At 35.7% G+C, this 27,327-nt stretch overlaps 4 protein-coding genes across 4 annotated transcripts; 1 reads left to right on the forward strand and 3 right to left on the reverse strand.

Annotated features, from left to right (window-relative positions):
• Window positions 1–1,023: 1,023 nt before the first annotated feature.
• LOTGIDRAFT_224471 (hypothetical protein) lies at window positions 1,024–4,757 on the reverse strand. The gene is made up of 8 exons (XM_009047709.1): window positions 4,660–4,757; window positions 4,243–4,346; window positions 3,852–3,965; window positions 3,525–3,638; window positions 2,951–3,041; window positions 2,468–2,717; window positions 2,018–2,160; window positions 1,024–1,879 (listed from the first exon to the last, which is right to left on the reverse strand). The coding sequence occupies exons 1-8, from the start codon at window positions 4,706–4,708 to the stop codon at window positions 1,521–1,523; spliced, it is 1,224 nt and encodes a 407-aa protein (XP_009045957.1). The 5' UTR covers window positions 4,709–4,757; the 3' UTR covers window positions 1,024–1,520.
• A 1,479-nt stretch (window positions 4,758–6,236) lies between these two features.
• On the forward strand, window positions 6,237–8,381 carry LOTGIDRAFT_137389 (hypothetical protein; the record flags this gene model as incomplete). Its single annotated transcript, XM_009047710.1, has 2 exons — window positions 6,237–6,762; window positions 6,868–8,381. 2 exons carry the CDS (start codon window positions 6,237–6,239, stop codon window positions 8,379–8,381), a joined length of 2,040 nt encoding a protein of 679 aa, XP_009045958.1.
• A 961-nt stretch (window positions 8,382–9,342) lies between these two features.
• On the reverse strand, window positions 9,343–14,537 carry LOTGIDRAFT_171525 (hypothetical protein; the record flags this gene model as incomplete). Its single annotated transcript, XM_009047711.1, has 7 exons — window positions 9,343–9,631; window positions 10,012–11,330; window positions 12,327–12,346; window positions 12,439–12,672; window positions 13,233–13,511; window positions 13,839–14,057; window positions 14,297–14,537. 7 exons carry the CDS (start codon window positions 14,535–14,537, stop codon window positions 9,343–9,345), a joined length of 2,601 nt encoding a protein of 866 aa, XP_009045959.1.
• A 7,575-nt stretch (window positions 14,538–22,112) lies between these two features.
• Window positions 22,113–25,690, reverse strand: LOTGIDRAFT_137373 (hypothetical protein; the record flags this gene model as incomplete). The annotated part of the gene is made up of 4 exons (XM_009047712.1): window positions 22,113–22,259; window positions 23,037–23,183; window positions 23,300–23,716; window positions 25,592–25,690. The coding sequence occupies 4 exons, from the start codon at window positions 25,688–25,690 to the stop codon at window positions 22,113–22,115; spliced, it is 810 nt and encodes a 269-aa protein (XP_009045960.1).
• Window positions 25,691–27,327: the final 1,637 nt, after the last annotated feature.

Consider the following 27,327-nt stretch of genomic DNA (forward strand, 5'->3'; position numbering starts at 1 on the left):
TTACTGTTCAACATTAACATAAAATATTTTGAAAATTTCGAAAAAGACAAGGAATTTGATGAGAAATAATCAATAAAAATCACGTAATTTAAAATACAATGTTTATCAAAGATAATTTGGAATAGTACACATCAATTGGTCAATAACAGTTACTGTATTTTATAACAGATCTATGCACAAAAATCTAGAATACATTTTATGTAAATTGACTCCACTGGTGCCAGGTTTCCAAAAACATTGTGCGATATATTTTGTCATAACAGTTGTATTTCTCAATATTAAATTCCACTCTGATGACTATTTTAATCGTTAGATTTCGTCAGCAACGCTAGCCAAGTCCTTGTCAAATGATGTCATCATTGATGTGTACTAAACCAAATATATTTCTACAAATTCTAATATTGAAAATCAGAAAAATAAGGACTAGATACGGAATCTCTGTCGACAAACTATTGAGGTAGTTCTCACTAAAATCGTGAATTCAGAAAAACAAAAAGTTGAGAAATTCTTTTTAAAACTAAATCCTGTAGCACTAACCCTTAAAAAAAAAAATAAAAAAAAAAAAATAACAAAATCATATAAATATATAACATGTAAAAACCCCAATCGTTTTCAAAATTTCTTTCATATCCCAAAAAAAAAAACGTAAATTATGCCTAAATAAAGAAATTTAAATATGTTAAATTCACTCAGAAAAAAGAAAGTAAGGAAAATTAAGTAGAAGACCGATCCTAAGGTTTAAAAAAAAGTTACAAAACTACTTAAAAAGTTTAAAAGATCTTTTAAAATTGATCAATGAATGAATTAAAATTTATTATAATTTTATTCAAAATTTTTGAATTGGAACACAACTATTTGAACACTAACTTGAAATTATGAAGAAAAAATATATTCAGCTGAAGCCAGAAGTTTTAGGCAAAGTTAACTCAACACATTAATATCAAAGTTTTTTGCCAAAAATGATTGGGAGAACAAGAAAGATAGCTTGAATTTTTACTAGAAATTTGATAAAATTTAAATGCAAATATAACCCGAATTAAAGTAAATATTTAAACTTTAAAATTTGAACTTGAAGGCACAATGTGAATTGAAATTTGGTTTTTAACAAAATGACTGACTGGTTAATCCTGAGTTTAGACTTGATCATCAACACCTTTGTCAAATTGTCAAAATGTGGCGAAAAGTCTTTATCTTGAATCAGAAGTAAGCAGACAGCCATTTTTATGTTTAAAATCTGATCATGAAACTATAATGATTAAATATTTTGAAGAAGCCTGTTTTTAAATTTTGGTCAGCAAATTCAGAAAATCTTTACAGTAAATATGGCCGCAAAACATTGCCTGAAGTAAAGTCACAAATTTCCAGCAACTTTGAATGTTTGCAAAGCTTCTGCAATTAAGAATTTTTTCAAACCAAAATATGTACAAAACTTCTTTTTGTTTCAATTTTAATGGCCAAAATATTTACAAATTTTTTTCACGAACATTTGCTGTAAAGATTTTCAGAAATTTGCGTCTGGTTTAATCTTCTGAAGCTGGTTGATCATGACTTTCAGAAGTTTTCTCTGAAATCGACCTCCGACCTCCAGTTGCCTTCTCGACCTTAAGGTCACGACCTTTAATATTCAAATTCTGCAAAGCCTGCAGAGCGCTTTCGGCCTCGTCTTGTTTCTGGAATTGTAAGAAAGCATGGCCGTTGCTTCCGTGCCAAACAACTCGCAGGGGTTGAACATCTCGATCATGAATATCTTTCTTGAATTCACTGACTCTCAATGACCTTGGTAACCCGCCAACATAAACAGACGTGTTAGTTTGGTTAGGTCGTCGTCGAGGACGAGGTCGTTGTCGAGGATTATTCTCTTTCTCAGACTTTCCACCTTCTCCGTCGCTAGATCTACTATCACCCTTGTCACGTCCCTTACGATCGTTTCGTGGTCGTCTTGGTTTCTTCTCCTCACCGCCTTCCTCTCCACCACTCTCGCTAGTTCGGGATGTTGTTCGACGTCCTCGCATCCTACGATTATTGTAAGGTCGTCGATTACGCCTTGGTGGAGTGAATTTAGGTCGTGGTTCAGGATCGACTTCCCCTAGTTTTACATCTACTCCTTTCTTCTCATCCTTTTCTCTTAGCAACTGTAACACTGGAATTCTTTCCAAATACCTGAGAACGAAAAAGAAGCCATTTATTATTGATGTTTGAAATAAAATTGTACATTCTAATTTTGTACACCTATTTGGGTTAATGATGACTATATACATATTTTGCTAAGACATATCCTTGTCTATACAGTAGGAAATGACAGGAAAGAAGTGTGAAATGCAGTGTGCCGTGAGGGAAATGTTGCCAAGACAACAGTGACTGAGCCCATTCTCTACTTACTCAGCATAACAACGTTCTGACAAGTTACTGCATAAGACAAAAAAGCTAAACTCAAAACAAATTCCACACATTTCAATAAGTATCTCACCTTTCCGTGAGTTTAGACCAGATTATTCCGGATGGTTTTGGTTTAGGACATTTAGTCTCAATGATCTTATCAGGCAGGACAATGTAGTCTACAGTCACGTCTTGTTCTTCCAGTATATCAGATGGTATCTCTTGTATCTGGACCTCATCTACTATGGTTACGACTGGCGTGTTTCTGGTGATGTACCCAGCATTCAACATCATCGCGTATTCCAGATCTCCATAACCTTCACCTTTACCCAGACGGTATCCTAGAAACCAAAATTATTCTTGTTAATTATGCGTTTAACTGTTCAGTTTAACACAAAATATGACAAGTGATTTCAGTATTCAATTATCTTAAATAGTTTTGTTTTGTAAAAAGTTTTAGACAAGTTAAGGGACACATTTCTGTAGATTTTAGTCCAAGTTTTCATTAATGTAACTTTCCCACCCTATTAAAACAATCATACTGCTTCTTAAATAAGAAGTTTTCACAGCCTACCTTGTTCAGAAACACAGCAAGATCCAATGATGATAAGGTCAATCTTCAAAACTTCATCTAACTCCAACGTCTGGCTGTTTTCACCCATACCCTATAAATAATTCAATTTATATTGATCTCAAACATTTTAAATCAGTTGTCAGCCATATGATCCATTGAACATGCATTTTTCCAAGGATATCTTTACAATGTCAAGGTATTACATACTTCATCTTGATTGAAATTGTCCTCTGTCTTATATCAAGGAAGTTTGTGAATGCAGCGATTTGATTGGGTTGGATGCTAGTGAATACGGTCAACCATGGCTCTCGAAGTAAGTAACAATAAGCCATAATGTTGACATGTCTTTCTGTCAAAGGCTCTGATTGGCTGTTTAATACAGAAACTCTATGGACTCCTCACGCAAAAAAATGAAATGAATGAGTTTTACGTCCTACTTTTCTGCACCATGTGGGCTAATGAAAACGGGCAACGCCATGCAGGGTGCGATGAGGGAAATTTTGCCAGGACGACTCCTCATGCAAGCTACTAAGTTACTTGGTTTCTGATCAATAATGAAAAAGAAATAATTTACCAGAGCCTGAGCGTACGGTTTCAAATCATCTGGTTTGGTATCAGCTGGTGGTACAATCTTACTCAACAAACCTGTCTTCTTGCCTGGGGTGGGAACTAACACGGTCTTATTAGCCTGGATAAATATACAATGGTCAAAATATAACAACTTCCACACAAGGTTCAATTCAAGTGGAAAGTCAATGAAATTTGCTAGCTTTATGTCAATCTTGCTTTATGTGTATCAGGGACAGTCATATCATCAATTTGCACTATTCCAATTTTTAATCAGAGGTCTGTAGCTCTTGCAATTCCACTGGTTGAGCCCTGAAAAAGTTGCTATTCGTACCTGAAGAGCTGAAAGTCGAGCCTGTTCTTGGGGTTTGTCGGTGTTAATCTTGATCACTTTAGCATTCTTAAAAACATCCAACTCTGCTGCTTTCCTACTCGCTTCACCGGACGTCTAAAATATAAACACATAATAAAAGTTATTAATGGGAGGAGTTGAGAGGTCAAGGGTTGAATGACTGCAAGGTTGAATGATCACGGCAATTGATCAGGTGCTTCAAGAAGGCTTCAGTTGCTTGTAGCCTTATCTTCTAAAATCCATCCGGCCAAAGGCAAAGTTGACGTAAGCTCCCTTTTACACAGTAACAAAGATAGGTGTTAAATATATTTGTATATTTACCTCAGATAAGTACAAGGGAGCTAAAGAGAAGAATATAAAGACTAATACTAACCTTTACATTAGGGATACGATGATAAACTGGAAGTGGAAAGTTGGCCAGTTTTTCATTGTTGATCTTATCCCAAACCTTTTTACGGATACCCCATTTGGAATCCTCTGAAAACAAAGAATTCAAATGTTCAAAATTCCAAGAAGTACACCAAATGACAAGATATTTCAGCTTGAAATCTTATCATTTAGCACCTTACAGCTATTTTGAATGGATGTTTATTGGCTAATGAAAGGGTAAATTGTTCCCTTGATCTTGCAAACCCTCTACTTGAATCAGAAAGGACAATTGCAAGGCTGAAAATAATAAGACCACCCTGTTCAAGCAAATGAACTCTTCTAAATACTGGACCATATTAATAGGACAATCATGTGTGTGGGTGAATCCATTAAAGATTGAGGGGTAATAACTATACCATACCTGGATAGGTTTTAGGTTTGGAGTCAGCTTGGTTGTTGCTCGCTGACATTTTGTCTTTAGTCAATCTCAACTGTTAGTTTTGTTTAGTTAAAGTTTTTCTGAAAAGAAAAAGTTTTGGAATTTTAGGGTGTAACATTGTTGTTAAGTAATGTTATGAAAGCACGGGCACAGGCATTTAAGCTTCAACTCTATTGAGTATTGTTTGTGTAGTTAAGTTGAATAATATATAATGTGAATATATGAAAGGATAATCCAAGTTTTGGGAGGGGCCATTTTGAAGAAAAAGAAATGAATGGTGTTGAACTACATACTTTAGGCTACAAAAATGCCTGATTTCGAAAGATCCTAACTCAATAATAACTTTACCACTCCCCCAATATGATGAGAGAATGTAAAAAGCATGCTTAAATTTTCGAACAAAGAAAATGGTAGTTGTAGGAGCTGTTTTAGTTCAGACAATAATGAAATTTGTCAAGATGGTTTAGACCTACATGAAAGCATTTTGATTTTTAACAGTCAACTGTTTTTAGTCTGTTTATCAGTTCAATAGAGAAAAAACCTTAAATTCATTACAATAAACAATTTAAAACCAAGCAAATGATTACACCTGCATCGATTTTGACCTAATTAACTACTGAGTACTCTAATGGGTAGGCCCTCATTAAAGTGCTCAGTTGATTGGACAAAGAGTATCAACTCCAAACCCAAAATTTATTACATCAATTAATTTCCATCTCTAAGCCTCTGGCATCTTAATCACAATGTAGCCATTGTAAGTGCAAAAATATTTTCAGTTTCTGTTGTCTTTGAATTTTGAAAAATGTCCAAGGCAAGGCAAATTAAAGATCATGAAATTGCTTTCTTTATATCCATCAATGTAAAGCTATTCGAATTAAAACACTCAAGGAATGCTGTTTTATTTTTATCTCATCTAAATAGATTCTAAAAATAGACAAACTCGACAAGCGGCCTCCCTCTTCCAAACCCGCAAGCAAAATTCTCGAAAACCGGTCACAGATTTTCTCAAATTTCATTCTAACATTCTTGACGATCCTTCCATGAAACACCCCGAATTTTGATATTTTATGAAACTAAAGCAGATGCTTTCTTCAGATCTTGCATTTTGGAGAAGAAATATGCAGCAAAAGCATAAGAAAATCAAAATTTTAACCAGCAACGTGGCATTCTTCTATACTTACACAGAGCTGCCATTAGCATTGAACAGATACCGTAAAAAATTTCCTTGACACGAATTTAAAATCTTAAATGAAAAACGAAAGATAGTTATTTGTAGTTTAATTTTTGATAAAAACGATATTCATAGATTTGAATCAATGCCATTTAAATGCAGATGATCTAGAATTAAATCTTTATTGGTGAGAAACGGTATTGTAAAAGGAAAAATGAAAAATCACAAATTTGAAAAATCTGTGAGTGTGAGTTACGTCCCCTTGGTACTTCCGGTAATGGCGGAATAATAAATGGGAAATTAAAATTTTATTGATTTTTGGAGGATTTAAAGACCTTGTGGTTGTATTATTAGTTGACAGCTTGTGGATTCGACCTAGAAACTTCCAATGTATCGGGCCCTGTACGATTATAAATCCAATCTTGCTGATTATTTCACTTTTGAGAAGGGAGACAAATTTACGTTACTGGAAGAAAACAATGATGACATTGTCACTGGACCTCAAAGTCATTCTAAGAAGGACTGGTTGTTAGCTCAGAATGGAATTGGTCAGATTGGTTATGTGCCTTATAACTACATCGACAAGTTTGACTGCCAGCCAACAGATGTCATCAAGTTTATTGATGGATCAATTGAGGCCATTCATTTACAAGCAGGGGAAACGGGGGGCGTGATATCACATATAGATAGAGAAAATCTCCAGAAATTACTTCATCACCGAAATCTGTATTTAGAATCAGTCAAAGGTCATGAAATTCACAAGAAATTACCCAAAAGACAAGCTCCACAACCTCCAGTTGCCAGTCAACACGAACCAGTGCAATGTCGAAAATCTAATTCAGGAAAGAAAGCCCCACCTCCTCCTCCATGTCGGGACAGTTCCTTGGGCATCAATAGTAAAAGCTCAGTGGCAAGTTCAAGAAATTCGACTGATGAACCAAAAGAAGTTGTCATGGTAACTCCTAAAAAAGAAGCTTCATTCGTGTCGTCATCAAATGAGATGCCTCCCTCCCCAGAAGTATCTACCAGTTCTACAGTTGCAAGTCTAACGCCTCCTGATCAACCAAAAGAAGTTGTCATGGTAACTCCTAAAAAAGAAGATTCATTCATCTCATCATCTAATGAGATGCCTTCGTCTCCAGAAGTTTCTACAAGTTTTATGTCTGTGGAAACATCCCCTGTTATTTTTGAATCTAAAAATCTTCACATACCTTCAAATATCGGGTCTGAGTTGATCGAAGAAATTCGTATTAACACTGGATTAAGTTTTGATAAATCAAAAGTAGCGTTGGAAACAGTTCTGGGTTATATTGGATTTAAAGTACCTCCATTGTCGTCTGCTATGGACGATATTTTCAAGACGTGTAAAGGAGCGAAACAGTCAGCAGGAGATTTAGGAAGTCGTGATGCTCAAAGATTAGAAGTTATTTTCTCTGAGTTGGCAGATTGTAAGGATGATTCCCAGCAACGTTCCTGGGCTTTACACGAAGATGAAAAAATTATCTCTGAATATCTACAAGAACTTATATCAATATTGGAAAATGCGAAGAAATCGATTAGCTGTAAAATTGTTCGTCAAGATAATTATCAAAATGTACACAACTTAGTAGAATATTATCAGATGGAAACAAGACGAAGTATTAGACTACTGCTACTTCAAGCGTTCGGGTCATTATGTGGACTGGACAAACAAGTCATAACTAGTCTCTTATTCTCAGTGCTTCCTTTCGAATTATCTCAAGACATTTTTAACAAATCTGACGATGTACAATTTCTGTCGTACGTCACCTTAGTTTTATCTATGATTTTCTCCAGTGGTGAAATGGTTCCCTCAAATCTTCATATTCATTTAAATGAGAAGTTTATCGACCATGTTTTTGATTTGATTGAAAATCCAACGTCTGCGGAGCATGAAGAAGTCGTCACTGAATCTTTAGTTACGTTAATTTTAGCCTATAATTTACATATGGAAGAAAATTCGAATATCATTATGAAATATCTCTCTCAGAAAGGGACTGTGAAAATTTTCACCGAAAAGGTCATGTTGCTATTTAACAGGGGAGACGACCCTGTAAAAATATTTGATCACAAACCAAAACCGGCAAATTCAGTCATTAAATTTTTCCAAGATCTGTACGCTAGCAAAGATACGTCAAATCTTCTATACACCAATGATGAAATGGTTTTGGTTGATATCTTGATTCGCCAGATTACTGATCTCCCATCTGGCGATTCTGCACGTTCCGAGTATCTCATTCTTTTGAGTCTGGTGGTAAAAAATTCAGAATATCACGAGCATTGCCATCGTTCTCAAGAAATGTCAAATTTATTGATGAAAATAGAATCAGAAGAGACTTGCGATAATGAAATTGACCGACAAATTGCTAAAGATCTTCTGAAGAGTTATCCTAAAATTTTTAAATATAAATCTAATTCTAATAATGACAACAAAGCTTCTCATGATTATTTTTCTCATATCAGTGAGACAGAGTTAAAGGAATGGGAGACAAAAAATAAAAATATGAAAAATTAGACATCATAAGCTTGTTAAATTAATACATAATATCATCTTGTCAATATACCTTGACTGAAATAGCCACGGAAGTTTGTAAATACAGCAATATGATTGGATTATATTCAGGCAAAAACAGTCAATCAGAGTTCTTGACAGAAAGACTGTATTCAATTTGGCTGCGTATATAATCAAGGGTTGTGATTGGCTGTATTCGCTAGCGTACAATCCAGTCAAATTGCTTCATTTACAAATTTCTGTGATTCAATAAAGTAGGCTGATGTAGTCAAGGTATTAAACACAGTTTACAATAGCTGGACATTGTGAAGATGAGATAATAATATATACATATATATGGCATAATTTTATTTATTATTTTTATTTATTATTTGTTATTTTCCACTTTGTCTATCGGTTGTATTGTTAAATCTAATAAAATTTGAAACTAAATTATCTCTTGTCTATTTAAGTCAAAGGTAGTATGAGATTTCCACCTTGGAACCTTTGATCCCAAAGGTATTATTCTCTATACACAGTTACTCTAAAAACCAGTTGTGAATAAGAACAGCGATCATAAGTTTCGAACACAACTTTCATTATTTACAATCATACGTAACCATGGTAATCTGTATGGTTATGAATAAGAACAGCGATCATAAGTTTCGAACACAACTTTCATTATTTACAATCATACGTAACCATGGTAATCTGTATGGTTATGAATAAGAACAGCGATCATAAGTTTCGAACACAACTTTCATTATTTACAATCATACGTAACCATTGGTAATCTGTATGGTTATGAATAAGAACAGCGGACATAAGTTTCGAACGCAACTCTCATGTAACTGACTTGTGTGTTGCATTCGATACTCATGACCACTTTCATTATTCACAACCATACACAACTAGTAATCTCTATGGTATGAGGGTCCATTGACAACCAAAAGGTTTTGTCCTAAATGTATCTTTTATGCAGCAGTTATTGAGATAAATGTTTACGAAGTCTATCAGCTATATGTCTTTGCTCTGTTAAATCTAAACAATGGAGAATGTCATACTTCAGATGAGGTTTCCTCTTTAAAATCTTGATGATTTCACGACACTGGCTGTTTCGAGCTGATTCTTTCAGTATGTTCTCATACTCTGTATCTGAAAGACATTTCTTTTCAAACAATTTATCAGCCAATGTCACAGATTCCACGCGATCAATAAAAAACGTGTAATTTTCTTGTAAACAATTTTTCCAATTCTGTTCTTCCTGATCGGAACTGAAAAGAGAAGAGAAACATTTTAAAGGGGAACAGTCGGCTTGATTTGGGTCTTGAAAATATGTAAATAGTCTTCAGAAGTATCAAAACTGCAGGAAAATCACAGAATTCCTTCAAATATAACTCAAACTAGATATTTCTCTTTCTATTTCTATAGGTGTCTTTTCTATAATAAAATATGTTCACTGTTAAAATAGTGCTCAATACAATTATAGAGCGAAATAAAAATATTAAAACAGAACTTGAATCATGTTAAATCTGAGTTTCAAACAATGAAATCTTCTGATTTTCAGATATATGTCTTTTCTATAAATAGTGGAGTCTGAAGAAAAGACGAGTCATCATTTTAACTTTTAAACACAGCTAAGTAAGAATAATACCTGATTGTTTGTGTTGGTGTTGAGTCTGATCGTACAGTTTTTGTATCACCTTCACTGAATTCATCATCAGTTTGTACCTGTATTGTTCTGGATTGTGGTTGCCTTAAGTCACGATGGTCACTTGTATTGGATTGATGTGTGCAGCTCAAATGTTCTGATTGTGCACGCATGTAATGAATACAACAATGGCTGGATTTATTAGGAAATGTAGGCATGGTGGCAGAACGGACAAAATTCTTCATCTCATAATTCTCTTTGGATATATGGTTTGGGTTTTGTTGAGGATGATTTTCCACTTTATCTTCAGGAATAGCTGGTATTTTATTTCTTGGACTACTGGTGGAATTGGTGCCAGCAACGCCAGGAGATTGTGACTTGTTTTTACTATCTTGTCCACCATGTTTAACGACAGGAATTTCTGCTTCTGATCTAACACATTTATTTTGTTTCTCATTGCTTAAGTCATTATTTGGTATGTCTATCGACGCCTTTTTATTTTCTTTTAACATTTCAAGCAACACATTTTTTTTGGAAAGGCTAGCGTTTTCATTTGCTATACTGATCGAGGATGGTGAACAGACATTTTGATCATCTCTTTGAGGAAGTGGTCGGCACTCAAGGTTGTTTTCTGGGTCAAGAGATTTAGAAGAAGCTATATGCGTTGGTGGAGTAGCAAGAGGTCTGTTATTCTCTGTATTTGGTAAAGACTTGTCCCTAAATCTTTCTGAATAAGTTGGTTGAGAGGATAAAGATGATGTATTTTCCTGTGGCTGACGGTTTTGTCTTAAAAAATCAATCTTTCTGTGCTCCGGTTCAGGGTCGTGTTGAAGGGCCCCAGCCTTATTTTTTTGTGGGTCAGAACTCCAATGATGGCCCCAAGCCCTATTGTGTTGTGGATCAGAGCTTAGTTGAAAGCCGCAAGCGCTAGGTTTTTGTGGGTCAGAGCTCCAATGATGGCCCCAAGCCCTATTGTGTTGTGGATCAGAGCTTAGTTGATAGCCACAAGGGCTAGGTTTTTGTGGATCAGAGCTCCAATGATGGCCGCTATCCCTATTGTGTTGTGGATCAGAGCTTAGTTGAAAGCCACAAGCCGTAGTCCCATGATAGCTGCTATCCCTATTGTTTTGTTGGTCAGAGCTTAGTTGAAAAGAATCAAAAGAAATTTCCTGAGGATCCGACCTCTCCTCGAGGTATGCAGTAGCTCCGTATCTGAAGGCAGGGGGTCCATCTGATACACTATCGTATATGTTGCTCACTGAAGATTCTGTTACTTCTTTCATACATGTTTGATCTGGATCACTTTCTATTGGTGAATCGAGCTGAAATTAGATATTATCTTGTTTACTACATTACATTTCCAAGCACATCCTAAAACAAAAATCATTTCAGTACTGAGTTTACCAAAGACAGACTAAGAGTAATGACAGAATTGTTTAGGATGTGTCAATTATGGCAATCAGCAGTAAAACCAAAAAAGTTATTTGAAAGGCAAAACATCATGTCAATATCGGTATATGAATAATAAACCTTCTGACCTCCTTCAACGGCAGATTGAGATCAGATTTCAGACGTCATTGAAAAATGTCTGGCTGCCAAGAAAATAAAAAAAAACAGCCCTGCAGTTCACTGCAGTAAGAAAGGATGTAAAACTGCATTTCTTCGCATATTTTGTCATAAACTGACGGGTCTGACGTGTTTACTGACGTGTGACTGAGACCTTACTCTATTTTGTTGCCGAGATGTAAGGAATAAATACAATTACATAGTAGTGTAATGAACTGTTGGACAGTGAAACCCAAAGTAGAGAAATTTGACAGCCTAGTTACACATTTACAATTAGTTATGTTATCAAGAAACAAGTTTTGATTGGTTAAAATAATGTCATTAGAACATAACTACAATATAAAACTTGTTGGATTACAGTGGTGACAAGAAATCAACCAGATTGTATGATAATAAAATGTCATACTTGCCTTAAAGAGATGAGTTTGAGAAGAGGGTTGTTGTGTAATTGATTTAGACGGATCACTTGATATAGGTGTTAAATAGTTTGACCTACTGTTATCTAAATGTAAAATATTTAAAAACTTCATTACTGATAAAAAAAACTTAGAAGTTGGCTGAAACATTTGATAGAGCTTAATTTCAGCTGTATGTATCCCTTTTCAAAATGAAAAGTTTGATGTATGGTTTGCATACAATTTGATGGCTACAAATGGAATAAAGGATTTAATTTTTGCCACACATTGAATGCTGAATGGTTCAGCTAAATTTCAGTTTTCTGTATCTCTATTCAAATAAAAAGATTGACTTACAGTTTGCATACAATTTGAGACTGCAAATGGAGGAAAGGACCAAAAGTGATGCTTACTTTGAGAAATGCCGCGCATATCCCAAGATCTTTTGACGCCCAGAGTTTGCACCTACCTTCCAATAGAATATTTCGACTGTCAACTTGGATGTGTTCTCGGAACGGTTCCAAAAACACATATATTGGACGAAGAGTATCAAGTCCTTCAAAATTCACTTCTTGAGCTTCCCCATTACCTTCTTGATAAAATATGGAGTTACCTCCCTTCCATACAAAATACATTAGTTGTTTTGGGCATTTCAATTTTAAGAAAGGAACAACGTGTTTCGGCCATGGTGTTTTGCCCTCCACTGGAAAATAAAACAAAATATCAGAAAGTTACAAATGTTCACTCTGGTAGACGACAATCTAACTCGCTACTGACTGAGTTATTCCATTGCTCTAGCAGACGACAATTCAACTCGCTACTGAATGAGCTATCCCATTACTCTAGCAGACAACAATTCAACTCGCTACTGAATGAGCTATCCCACTACTCTAGCAGACAACAATTCAACTCGCTACTGAATGAGCTATCCCACTACTCTAGCAGACAACAATTCAACTCGCTACTGAATGAGCTATCCCACTACTCTAGCAGACAACAATTCAACTCGCTACTGAATGAGCTATCCCACTACTCTAGCAGACAACAATTCAACTCGCTACTGACTGAGTTATCCCACTACTCTAGCAGACAACAATTCAACTCGCTACTGAATGAGCTATCCCACTACTCTAGCAGACAACAATTCAACTCGCTACTGAATGAGCTATCCCACGTCTGTTCAACTCGCTACCGACTGAGCTATTCAATATAAGGGCATAAAAAATTTAAAACATAATGAAAAAATAATCCAAAAAAACGTACCATGTTGATTATTGTAAAAAATCCTCCAATCGTTCAATTGGACTGCCTGGGGTGATTTGTTTGATAAACCAAGGTATAAATAATGCCAAGATCCAAATGTTTCTAGAACCCTCACAGAGAAACCTCTACCAGTCTTTATAGGCTGCTCTAAGGCACAGAAACCTAGAGGATTAAAATAGCGTAGCTTGAACCAAGTAGAACTGTCCTGTATCAGTACGTTTAATCCACATGTATTCCACCATTTCATGCGTTTAACTTTACTCTTGGATTTTTTCACATCTGCAATATCAAAGGAGCACAATTTCATTATCAAAATCATTGTAAATTATACCTGAAAATATTTCTAAAGTATGTTATTTATATCTATATATCTACTTGATCCAACGCAATTTGTTTTAAAAGGGTTAATTAAAAACTGAGAAACTTTTAAATGTCCAGCCTCATAAAGACTCCATATTTTTAGTTGAAACCTTTTTCCCATCATGCACACAGAGCCTCGATTTATTGTCCCATCCGTACGACTAGACGTCAGTCCCTCTAACCTGCATCACTGACAGGGGAAACTTTTTTATTTAAAACTGTCAGCAATACTAATATAAATAATACCTTTAGGAATAATTTCAATGCCCATTTCACCAAACAAAGCATTAACAATGATAAAATGTTTTTTTTTGTCTCGAATGTGAATTCCATGATCTGATTTTCGCTCTTTAGAAGATTCGTATATCCAGATCTTCTTGTCCAGATATTCCACAGTCATCTTCTCTGTTTCTTCCTTCAGACGTATTTGATACCAGTTTCCTACTGATACTGATGGCTGCTGGCCTGAATAAATAAACCAAGTACTAATGATCCGAACTGCAAAATGAAACACGAAATCCAAACAACATATTGGAGAAACATTCATAGCAGCTAATAAACTCTTCACATGAGGAAGTATGGTATTTGCCAAAATACAATCCAAAGAAATCGATGCATATATAAGAAAGGTGACTATTGGAGTCAAGGTATAAGTATGAAGTTTGTAGTAGCTTGACATTGAGAACTTATTGTAGATTTCTTACCGTCTTTGATGGACTGAATACAAGGGAGATCACTCGTGATGCCTAGTAACAGACGACCAGTCCCTTGTATGGTAACCTCGTAACTATCGTCTTTCTGTAGGGGGCGATCCGTCACACAGATCCCATCAGATCTTGTCTGATGCCAGCTACATTCGTTTTCTAAAACTCTCTTAATATTATCACCATGGTGACATGAGATGGTTGCTAAGTTAATGTCAGGCTTTTCATAATCATCATCCATTTTGTTTCACCTCATCAGCTTCAGTCTATAAAATTTTGAAAAAAATGAAGGAGGGAAATATCAAAAATTCTAAAATGAAAGAGTTGAAAAATGATTGTTTTTAGAAAAAAAGGCTGAAACAATCATAATTCACAAGGATAATAAGCTATGTTAACAGCTTGTTTTTGACCATACCTCTTGACAATGATCTAACAAGGGTAACACTAGGTCACGAGGATCCTTCCTACCAGCTAGTTTTTGATCACACCTCTTGATATTTATCTTTCCTGGATTATCAGTAGGCCATCCGGTTTTTACCTCTTTTAAAAAGGGCCTATTCTACACTATACACACAACCTGAAAATAGGTTAAATATACACCTGTACCTTCTAAAAAGAACATCCTTTACAACGTTCAGGATCAAGCCAAACCAAATAACATTACATTGTTCAATCCTGAACGAAACTAGTCACTGAAAATCAGGGATAACTGTTCAATAGAGCCAATCTTATCTCCTCTTAACATTATATTGTACTTCCTTGTGTAGCCTACTATTTATTTTTAGTAACTTGGAAAAACCCTTAAAGTCCTTTAAATTTCTAAGAATATATCTCATATCAAGAAACTACTGAAAGGACATAGTTAACCTAGTTTTCAACCAATCAGATCACTGTATTCCTTAAAGAAGCCTATAAATAACAATTTAGACAGGGTCAAGCTTTTGAGAAATACAGCAATCTGATTGGCTGTTAGGGCTAACTTGTAGTTAAGTTTTATTGACTGACCAATCAGAAATACAGCAATCTGATTGGCTGTTAGGGCTAACTTGTAGTTAAGTTTTATTGACTGACCAATCAGAAATACAGAGAGACAGATGGGGAAGAAAATATTCCCTTGCCAACGTTTTGCAAGCGCTCTGCAACATCTTACAGTATTTCATGGCAGCCCCCAATAGAGAATGATGAACAAGGTATCAAAACTAGAACATCCAAGCAAAGTTTTCAATCAAATGAAAATAAATATTGAAGAACAATTTATTATATCATTATTATGAATGGGGTTGAACAGTATTATCTTGTAACAGAAAAAATACAATAACAATATACAATATACATATAACAATATACATATAACAAGATTATACCACTGTTAATATAGTTTAATTACAGAGCTATATAGAAATACAACTTACACAGCTGTTAATATAGTAGTGCATTAATAACAGAGCAATACCACTGTTAAAATAGTGCTCAATACATCAATATTATAGAGCAATATAGAAATACCACTGTTACAATAGTACTTAATACACCAATTGTAGAGCAATATATAAATACCAGTGTTAAAATAGTGCTCAATGCATTAATTACAGAGCGATATAGAAATACAGCTTACAGAGCTGTTAAAATATAGCTCGATACTTTAATTGTAGAGTGATAAAGAAAATCAACTTACAGAGGGGTTAAAAGAGTGCTCAATACATTACAACAGAGCGATATAGAAAAACCATTGTTAAAATACTAAGCAATATAGAAATACCACTGTTAAAAGAATGATCAATGCATTAATTACAGAGCGATAGAAAATCCACTTACAGAGCTGTTAAAATAGTGCTCATTACATTAAAATAGTACAATAATTATAGAGTGATATTAAACACCACTGTTAATGAAGGTTAAACAGTTAAAACAGTACTCAGTGCAATTAATAGAGCGATATAGAAATACCACTGTTAAAATAGTGCTCAATACATCAATTGTAGAGCAATATAGAAATACCACCATTAAAATAGTGCTCAATATATCAATTGTAGAGTGATATAGAAATACCACTATTAAAATAGTACTCAATACATCAATTGTATAAATGACAGACCTATAATGTGCACACAATATGATCCAAAATAAAGTTCTAAAAAAATCTGGACTGAATTTGCCATCCATTGACGGAGATCCATATGGAAATATGGAATTCAGGCAAACAAATATCAAAAAATATAAGTCTATTTTACACTAACTAGCTATAGTAAAAGTTCATATTAAGGTAAGAATAGAAGAGGAACCATGTTCGGTGCTGTACAGTGTGAGATCATCGATACAGTAGAATATAGTAGACACAAATCATGTCCAGACACTTGTCATATTTTCGTTTATATCCATGATCCTACATCGTACAACCACACCAGACACTGTACATCGTCTATTCCCGGCTTAAGCAAGAATAATACTGAAGAGATACAATCGTAGAATTTTTCTCTTAACCAGCCGATAGAGCTCAATTCTAGCCCCCTGTACCTCTTCTCAGAATAGAAAGTTTGCAATGGTTTGCCTACAATTAAATGCAAACAAACTGCTGTTAATAGCATTATTTATCTTATTATAGACAAATTTGATATTAGTTTTCTTTGTGAAAAGTGGTACAGGCCACTGGAATCCAGATACATCAGTAGATAACAGGAAAAACTAGAGGACTGTATCCCTTATCAAAAGGCAAGGGGACACACCGGCAATATATAATTAAAAGTCAATTAAAAGTTCATCTTAAATCTACACTAATTGTCTATTTTTAAGTTTGCTAACGTCTTCATATTTTCACTTTTTTCAAAATCAATTTCAGCGTACGACAAAGGCTCTGATTTTTCTTCCGCAGCCGAAGCGTGTCTGCTTTTTATTCTCGGAGACCGAACTCCGTCCTCGCCAATATTCTCCGATGACCCCAGGTCAAGTTTCGCATAATTCAAACACTCCTCATTGGCTGGCAATGAAGTGGAAGTGTTTGTTGCTATGGGAACATTAACAGATAAATTGCACATTGAAGAGACGATATTCGAAGGTGACCCCAAAGAGGTCAAAGTTTTCACGTCTGTCCCACCCGTTGAGGTCATGCTATTATTTGACCCCTGTTTCGTTTGAATCTTTATGTTCGGAGTCTGGAAGTTCATTTGTTCATAACCACTCAAATCTGAAAGACTATGACGTGCAGGAATTTTGGTATCCTTGACAACGCTGCCATCTTGACCAGATGTCAAACTGTTACTGCTTCCCTTCTTCTGAACTGGGGACTTCACTACCTTTTTGGAATTTCCATCTTCGACTGATATAATACATGGGGGGTTGATTGGAACAGGAATTGGTGTTGTTGTGGCAACAGTTTTCTCCAATTTTTCCGTTAACAAATAATCGTCCGGTATTACAGCTGGTTTTGTTTCCTCAACAGCTTTTGGAATTTCCTTATTTGTGGATTTCGCAGGAACATTAACAGATTTTTGTGTCACGTTTTGAGTTTTCGAATTATTTTGTTTGTTTTTTCGGTTCACGGACGCTGCAGGCTCAAAATTTAAATATTCATTTTCATCTTTTGCAGACGCTGGTATATTTTTGGATTTTACTTGCCCCAATTTTTTGTTAGTTTTCGGAACTGAGGTTGTGTCTCCAAAATAAGATTTTTGAACAACCATTTGACTGGCAACAGGAGAACTTTTACCATTTTCTGTATTCTTACCAGGTTCATACCCCATATATTCAGAGTTATCCCTCTTTTCCTCTGGTTTGCCACCAATATTTCCAGGCTCAAACCCCATATATTCCGAGCTATCACCATTTTCAGAGGGTTTTGGCGCTGAGTTTTCAGACACGTTCATACCAATTTGTCCAGGAGAGAAACCAATGTAGTCTGAACTTTCAACAGATTTGTTTGACTTTGACTCGCGTCTGCTTGAAGATTGGTCACCATGACTACCTATTGACTCACGTTTTGGATTAGAATGTTGGCGTTGATGAGACACCATGTTGGAATTTGGATCTGGAGATTTTGTGGCCATGGGAGAGAACTCTATATATTCATCATTCTTATCAATCTGAGACCGCTCTTGATGCGAAGAAAACCATTGGTTGGATTTCGGAAGATGGCTGCTTTTACGTCTTGGATCTTTTCTGATTGGTCGTTCACCCACTTGTCTGAAAGACTCACTCATTGGTCGATGACTGGACTTTTTTGAGCCAATAGCTGTACTTGTATTATTGGTGTTTGTCGGGACCTTTGGTTCGTACATGACGTAAGACTCCAAATTTTCTGATGACGAAGATCGCGAGTCTTTGTCAGATTTCCGCGACTCGTTTGAGGTTTGACTTGAAGACATATCCATATTCATATACAAGTCTGATTTATCTGCCTTCATCTCATTAAGAGAGGAGGTGGAAGTTTTATGCATCACGTCCGCACTGTGGGATTTCTTCGACACAATTTCACTAACAGGCATAATACGATGAGAGGTACCAGAACTGAATGAACCTGATCTTTCCTGCATGACTTTCTCACGAGCTTTGTTGAAATTACCGCTAAATGACCCTGACCTTTCTTGAGGCAGACGACAATGGCTTGGCGATGAACTTCGGTTGCCAAGTGTCATGTCTACGTATCCATTTGGTTTCTGACCAGAAATATAACTCGGTTGAGGTGATGGAGTTTTGCGTTTATCTATCGACATATCTAAATAATCTGTGCTTAACAATGACGATGTTTTAGCTCTGACTTCACGGGATAGTTTCCGTAGCGACTCACTGGAAGACATCTTTAAAGAATCTGCCGATCCACGACAGGAATTCATTGATTGTCTCAACTCTTCGGAAGTTGTACGAGCTGATTCAAAAGCTTTTGTTCTGAAGACCCTGGCTTGTTGTCCGTGACTAGAAGATCGTGGTCGATGTCCGTGGGCTTGTTGGAGTGTTTTATTTCCAAAGCTAGATGCACGAGGACGATAACTAAAACTATCACTTGCTGTTCTCGGTCGATAAAAGTCTATCTCCATGAAAGATTCAGAGTCGTCTGATCGCATAGACGTACTGAGGGGACTAACGCTGGGCGTGGGAGAATCCATGTGTATTTTACGATTCGGAATTAAATGTGGAGCACTACAACTTCGTCCTTTATCTGCCACCCCTTTATTAATAGTCATGTCCAAATATCCTGAATTCTTATTGGCTGTACTAACAGGAGGCTTGCTACCCAACGAATACGTCCGCTTCGGAAAGTCTGTGGTATCCTCTGCCAGCATACAGATAGCTGGCTCTGGTTTAAGATGGTCACTAGAGAATGAATTCTGTCCAGCAGACGTTGGTGACATGGGCAGATAACCCTCATTGCCTGAAATGACACAAACAAAATTCAATAGTTGTTGTTATGCAGACCTTTTGGTTTAGAGTGGTTCAACGACATATCATTTACAAAAGCACAGGTTGAGGTGACGACAAAATAAGTAATAATTAAAATAATTGTGAGAATATTCAGGAAAAATAGTACTTACTTCCACCCTCAGTGACTGTTGGTAAATGTGACGTATGACAGGTCATGTCCTTATAGAGAACTTCAGGTGGACCTCTGATAGGTATGGGTGATGACGCAGGGGGTCGACCTAATGACATATTTAAATAACCTTCACTGGCTCCTACGACAGAAGGACTGGTGTCTCCACCTGGAAAATAGATAAACACCAATTGATCAAATCTGTTTTAACAAAATCGATACATCAATTGTAGAGCAATATAGAAATATATTAAAACAGAACCTGAGACATGTTGTTTCTCCGAGCTTCAAGCTGTGAAATTTTCAGACAACTGACCTATTTCAGCCTGAGATCAAACTCTGAGACTACCAATACTATTTGAGCCCTGTATAGAATAATTTCGCTACTGGATGGAGCAATCAAAGGTCTGAACTTACTTGTTCTTTGTGGGCGTGCCGTCATGTCCATGTAGCTACTGACTGCATTAGTATTATGATTGACAGCTGGGGGTGTGGCTGACCCTGGATTCATGACCATATATGAACTCAAAGCTCCGCCTTCTTCCTCAGGTGACATTTTCAAATGCTCTGTAAAAGAATAATTAAGTAAATACGGCTGCAAGATGGAAAAAGAGAAGCAACATCAACCAGTTTTTAATGGTAGCAACTGTGCCAAGACAGGAGCATGAAATTCAAAAATAAGCGATAGGATGAACTCATTGAACAAGAGAAAAAGAAAACGTACCTTGGAGCTGACTAGGGGAAGAAGGCAATGAGGTAAAATCAAGAGAAGCTTGTCCACTGCCTTCTTCACTGATTACATCTACAGAATCATTCATACCACTGAAAAATACAACAACACAGCCATGATTAAGTGCCTTTGATCTGCATAGCACTTCCACGAATACGTAAGCCACTTTGCAAGAACATAATGCAGTACGCAATAAGGAGAATTTGTAAGGAAAGTGCTGCCTTACGTTAATGTTAACAGTCTACAATGGAAATCAAAACTATAAAAGCCCCAGCACCAAAGTATTCATTACTATTTATAATGTCTAAAACTTAAACAAGGCCACCTACTATCAAGGTAGATAACTGTAAGAAACTTACCTGAAGTAATCAAATTCTTCATCGTGTTTGCTTCTCCTTGAGGCTCTCGATTCCGCACTGTCTGATCTTAACCTATGACCTGGATAATCTAAATTACTGGAATTCGAAAAAAAAAGAAGTGAAACAGCGTGATGGAATGCATAGAGATATTTTCATCTAAATATTCAATTTTGCAGGAATACAACTTCAAATACAGAAATTGAAGTTTCTGATAGCAAATACAGCCAATCAGAGGCCTTGACAGAAAGTCTGTGAACACAAAGCCATAAAGTTTACAGCCTTTCTGTAAAGACCTCTGATTGGCTGTATTCGCTGGTTTACAATCCATCAAATCACTGCATTCTGTGATAAAAAGAGAGGTAGCTATTGCAGTCAAGGTATGAGACGAAGTTTGTAACAGTCTGACATTGTGAAGATGTGTTATGATTATACTTACAATAATGGACTAGTGCTGGGGAGAGTATTAAACTGGCCTGGTACAGAGATAGATACATTAGGACTACAGGATACCGGTCGTTTATCACTTGGTTTACTTCTTATACGACTTGGACTGAAAAATACACAGGATAGGTGTTAGATATTATAGGACATACTCTTTCACATAAGCACTGGCCTAGGTAGAGCCTATGGATTTCAGTATGAACTATTTAGTTTTAATAGAATTACAAGAACCATGGATGTCTGATTAAAAATTGGAATGGTTTAAATTGATGCTATCAGTGTCCCCGGTACACACAGTACCTTTAACTAGCTTATTCCCCACCTTATTATTAACGTGTATAAATCTAAAAATAGACTTACCTGTCACAGGCACCAAATGTATTGGTACGAGCTCGTGATGGATCATTAGATCGTTGAGCTATGGTTGAATTGATCGTCCCTGATCGTGTCCTTTCTTTAATCTTTAAATCTACTTCCACCACACTTGACGCAGTCTTCATACACCTGTAATAACATCAACAATAGAAAGGAAGGTTGCTTTCTAAGCTGGGGTAAGATTTTCTGGGAGGGATGCTTACACCAGAAGACACCACCAGTTTTTAACAAGGATAACTACTTAGGTTCACAAGTATCCCTTCTGCCAGCTGGTCCAGACCAAACCTCTTAACATTGATCTTTCTCAGATTTGTACCCATTTACAGCTGTGTCAACTGGAATACTGAGGAAAGATGTCTATAGAAAGGAAAGAAACAAAGAAACAAGCACCTACTGGAATATACAATCATGCATGGTGTGAGCCGTACTGGAGTCTTCCACCTGCATCCAGAGCTCTCCAGGACCCGTTGACGCCATGCTACCAACTTCCATTCGGAATAAACAATCACTAATACCTAGAGAGCGAACTGTAGCTAGCTGAAATGTAAAATAGATTAAGGATTTACACTCCCTAGCCTGCCTATCATATTATAAGGAGAGGATTATTGTCTGGGATTGAAAACTCATTACAGAAACACAGGGAACGAATGAAAACTTCGGGTGTTCTCGAGAAACTGTCGACCAGCTAGTCCTTGGCCAGACCTCTTGATATTGTCTTTTCTAATAAAAGCACAATATTTTGCCAGGGGTCTAGGGGCTGCCAAAGGATATCAGATGGCCGGAGATGTATTTTGAGCATGAAAACATCTTAATTTTCACTTCAAAATTGAATATCACAGGCCTAGGGCTAGGTGTGGTGGTGGACAGCTTACACAGTTTTTTATCAGCCTGGATCTAAATGATGTTGTAGGTAATAAAGTGGAAACCTTACAAATGTGATGTTTGTGAGTTAAATTTTAATCAGAAAACAAGACATTGGCAAGCTCCCTCAATATTGGTTCCTGTGTCTTCACGTCCTTGACTTCTCACTTCCATTCAGAGAGTTCACATACTCAAAAGTTGGAGGGGCTCATATGGGACCCTGTCGATGATGCAGATTGGAGCGGTTGGACAAGCATCTAGTCATTTGGACGGGACAATAAACCAAGGCCCTGTGTGTAACAGGCTGTGCATGTTAAAGATCCCTCGACATTTGAAAATCTAAAAAGAGAAGTCCATTACTGATACTAGCTGTCCTGATAAGGATTGCGTATCCTTAACACGCATTGGCAGTATTTGAAGCACTTATCATTCAAAACCAACAGTCTGGCTTACCTGAAAGACGTATATGGGTCTGTCGGTGTTTAACTTTACAATACAGATATTCTGAGAGGATAAACACAAGCGATGACAGCCTCGAAGATGTTTATGTTCAGGACTTAAAGCTAACCCTTTCGATTTGATATTCACTTGCCATACATGCTCTGAAATATACAAATGAAATGAATGGAGTTTTTCGTCCTACTTTTCTGCACCATATGGGTTAATGAAGACAGGCAGCGCCATGCAGGGTGCGATGAGGGAAATTTTGCCAGGACAGCAACTATTTTTTTATTTCCAACTGACATGATATACAGATGGGTTATCACATTTGACAGATTTGACAAGCTAGGTTCTCTCATTGAACAGGAGTAAAGAAGCAACTCACCAAAATGTTCTCGATTCTCGTCATGGTACACGTATTGTAGTTGATATTCTAATAATACTGACAACCAATCATCTTGCTCCGCTTTATTTTCTGCGAGAACCGTGAAACAATCGTCTTTTGTATATAAAGCAATGGCGTAGTTATGTTTCCGGTCCACTCGTTTATTAATATTAAAACATGTATGAAGATCGATGGAACGTTTGGGAGCATGATTAAGGTTGAACTTTTTTTCGGAATCGTAATATTCTAGCCGAGCTGGTCCACTGCTACTTGTTCCCCGCAATACAAAAAACTTCTTCTTCATTGTCTGAAAGAAAAAATCAGCACTTCGTTTATATGAAGTTTTACATCCTATCAATTTGTACCTAATTATTTTACTACAATGAAGTTTTAAATCCAACTGATTGGTACCTTATTATTTTACCAAAATTGAGTTTTATACCCTACTGATCTGTATCTAATAAGGTTATTCTAAGATTAACAATGCTATTTTGAGGCTGATATTCCAATTCTTATAAAATAATCTGTTTACAAATAATAAAACTCTAAGTAAAATCAATTCTCATAAAAAAAAGTCTGTAAGATTTGATTTATTAATGAATGTTATTTTCATAAAAATAATCTATAAATTTTTCTATTTACTGATACATGTGTAAGAAAGTAAAGTAGGTCTTTAAGTATCTATAGGAGAGAATCTGAGACCTAGGCCAGTGCTTCTATAGGAGAGCATCTTCTATAACACTCAATACAAACAATATTTACTGTTATATAATTCTATTTATTGATTGATATATTAAGAAAGTACAGTAGGTCTTAACGTTGTTTTGATACAGTGATGTAAGCCATAAAAAATATTTTTCTTTCTGATTAACGCAAAACAATCAATCAATACCTTCGGTTGTTACTCTTGTTTATGTATCAAGTCTTACCTTGGCCTTGAGGCATGATTTATTATAGCAAAACAACATAACTAACTACCTACACATGCATATAGACACACTTTGATTACCTTAGTTATATGTTATACCATTAATCACTGTATAACTGTCTTATCAAGTATGTTAGTGTATCAAATTTTACCAATTATTTTTATGACATTAAGAAAATCAGATTTAAATCTGAACTGTTAGTCTTAGAATGTCTTTCCGTTGATCAAGAGTAAAGACATTAACATGAGCACACATTTGTTGACAATTTTCAGTAAAGATTCGTGAAATTTTAGGTATTTTTGAAAGGGTAGTGTATTTCTATTCTCTGTAAAGTTTTCATAAATTTGATCGAAAAAAACGTTGATCTAGGCCCTAGGAAAAAACAGAATGCACATATCTAACACCTGATAATTTTGTTTACTAGAGAATGATGTTGTGTTATCAGAGTAGGTCAAAGGACTCTGACCTTGTACCAAAGAAACTGATAAATATATTGTTTCAAAACTTGTTTTCTGGGTTGTGAAATAATTTATATGCATAACCATAACACCTGTTGATCTTACTCTTGTTTACAAATAAGGTGATAAGTGAAAGCCTACAAAATGATAGGCCTTCTCGTGCCTAATTTGATTCCCGAAAGCATTGAACGTGGCATTGAACAATATTTTTGTTAACTGAAGCTCTCAAAACATTATCATCCACACAGTAATAGATTAGACCTATTTGAAATTAATGTGTCATCAAAACAACTTATACTGACCTACAATTACTCCACTGATCCAATAACTAAAGGTTAAATAATTTTGTCATAACAGCAACAGATAGGCTTAAAAAATATCATTACATTGTCCCATAGTTAATATTTATAGTGTATATGTCATGTGAATACTAATTAAGCTTTCTGTTTTGTCAACTCAGCATCTCTTTCAGACAGTTCACATAATTAGGATATTTACTTCACATTCAGAGTTAATTACATAATTACAGTATAATGAGTGGGTGAAAGCTGCCCCTGGCAGGCTTTTGGAAGCACTGGCACAGGCATCAGAATTATTCTTAGGCAGATTCAAACCCAAGGAAACTAATGGCCTTTAAAACAGTCAACAATCCAACTGATATATTCTATTATCACTTATTACCAGCATCTCTTTAAGAGAGTTCGCATGACTAATTATATTATCTATGTTGGGTGTTATAGAAGATACTCTCCTATAGAGGCACTGGCCTAGGTCATAAGAAGAGAACAAACTCACCTTCAATTTCCGAAGACTACCTTTCTTCTTAATGTCTGAACCCGGTCTTTCAAACGTTCTTTGGCCATGATGAACTGGCAACGCCTCAAAATCGGACATCTTGATTTTATAACTCTTCAATTACAGAGTTCAGAAAAAAACATCACCGTTTTATTTCGTTGAGCAGGATTATCTTCGCAGTGGTTGAAACAGTAAATTCCATTTCAGGACATCAGCTAATTATCCCAGCTAGGCCTCAATGAATTATTTATACAATAAATGAGAACACTGTATAATGAATTCAAAGCTAAATTTCTTATCCAGTTTTTGATTATCGTTGTCAAATACACTGGCTACTGGCTACCCGTACTTTAAAGTTTGTTTCACAATGAAAAGTCAAGAATTCATGAAGTAAGCACATAAAAATCTTTGACCACTTCACTGCACAACCCTATTTAAAAATTTTAAATATCTTTGCCCCTTTCACTATTTTCCATAAATTTTTTTCAAATAAATTTCACAGTCTGATACGAAATTCTACCATAAATTCACAATATCAGAGTCTATAAGTTCACTATGAAATGATACAATATGGTTATAAAAACTATGAAATCAATTATTTGGTTATTCATCCACTTACAGTGATTTATAAATACACAAATTGTCTCATATAGATATCCAGATGGTTCACTTTCTAATATTTAAGATCAATGTTATATCTTCCAACTTCCAGGTGAAAGATGTGAATTTAACTGTTCTTCTCTGTGAAATATCAAAGCCAAATAATATGGATTTGATGTTTTACAGATAAAAACAAAACTTGTTGACACCTACTATAACGTCATAACACCTGTTCTATAAACAGCTTAAAAATAACCATCCCTTTATACCACAAATATGTTCAATAATTCAAATTTTCCAGCCAAAAAAAGACTCAACATTCAGTTTTGCTTGGTTAATTTGTATCAAATTTTACTTCCAGTTTTGTTTGAGTCTAGTTTATGCCACTGTTCATATCAGATGTCGATTTGACAGCTAAAACACATCCAATTAACAAATAATTTCACTGATTGACACTGCAAATGTAATACTGAAATACATGAAAAATAATCGAGACTGCATAAAGACCTGTCTTTACGTCAACTAAACGCAGAAAGACGAGCTCAAAATGTCTACAACTTGCCAAATTCTTCAGGAATCAAACTCCATTTACCTATTTCCATCCATATCTACGTGATCAACGCACATGCAACTGAGATAATCAACAAAAAACAAATAACAGTCTGAAAATTCAAGGACACTATTCTCTTAGACGCCATTTTTTGGATCACGTGGTTTTGCATTCACGTAAACAACATATGCGCAGACTCAGTCAAAGGTCAATTGGGTGCAATGTTGACATTTTAATACAGAGCCGTTGTTAAAAAATGATTTTTTCACAAACGGCATTGATATTCTCCGCATTTCTTTTAAAATATCAAAAATTACTAATTAAATGAACTAAAATGGATACCCCCCCCCCACAAAAACAAATCAACTGGAAACTTATCTAACAGACAATAGTTTGAAACATACAAGCCTACCGTCAGTCCAAATCTAAAATATAGCCTAAAAGTAGGCCCATCAACACAGATATTTCACATAAAATAAAACGAAAGGGAAAATACATGTATTCAGAGATTTACTCAAATTTTGGACCATTTTTTTTAAATTGGCTCTCAAAAAAAGCATGGCATCTTTGTTTAAAGAGGCCCCGC

Source organism: Lottia gigantea (assembly GCF_000327385.1).
Source record: "Lottia gigantea unplaced genomic scaffold LOTGIsca_115, whole genome shotgun sequence".
NCBI lineage: Eukaryota > Metazoa > Mollusca > Gastropoda > Lottiidae > Lottia > Lottia gigantea.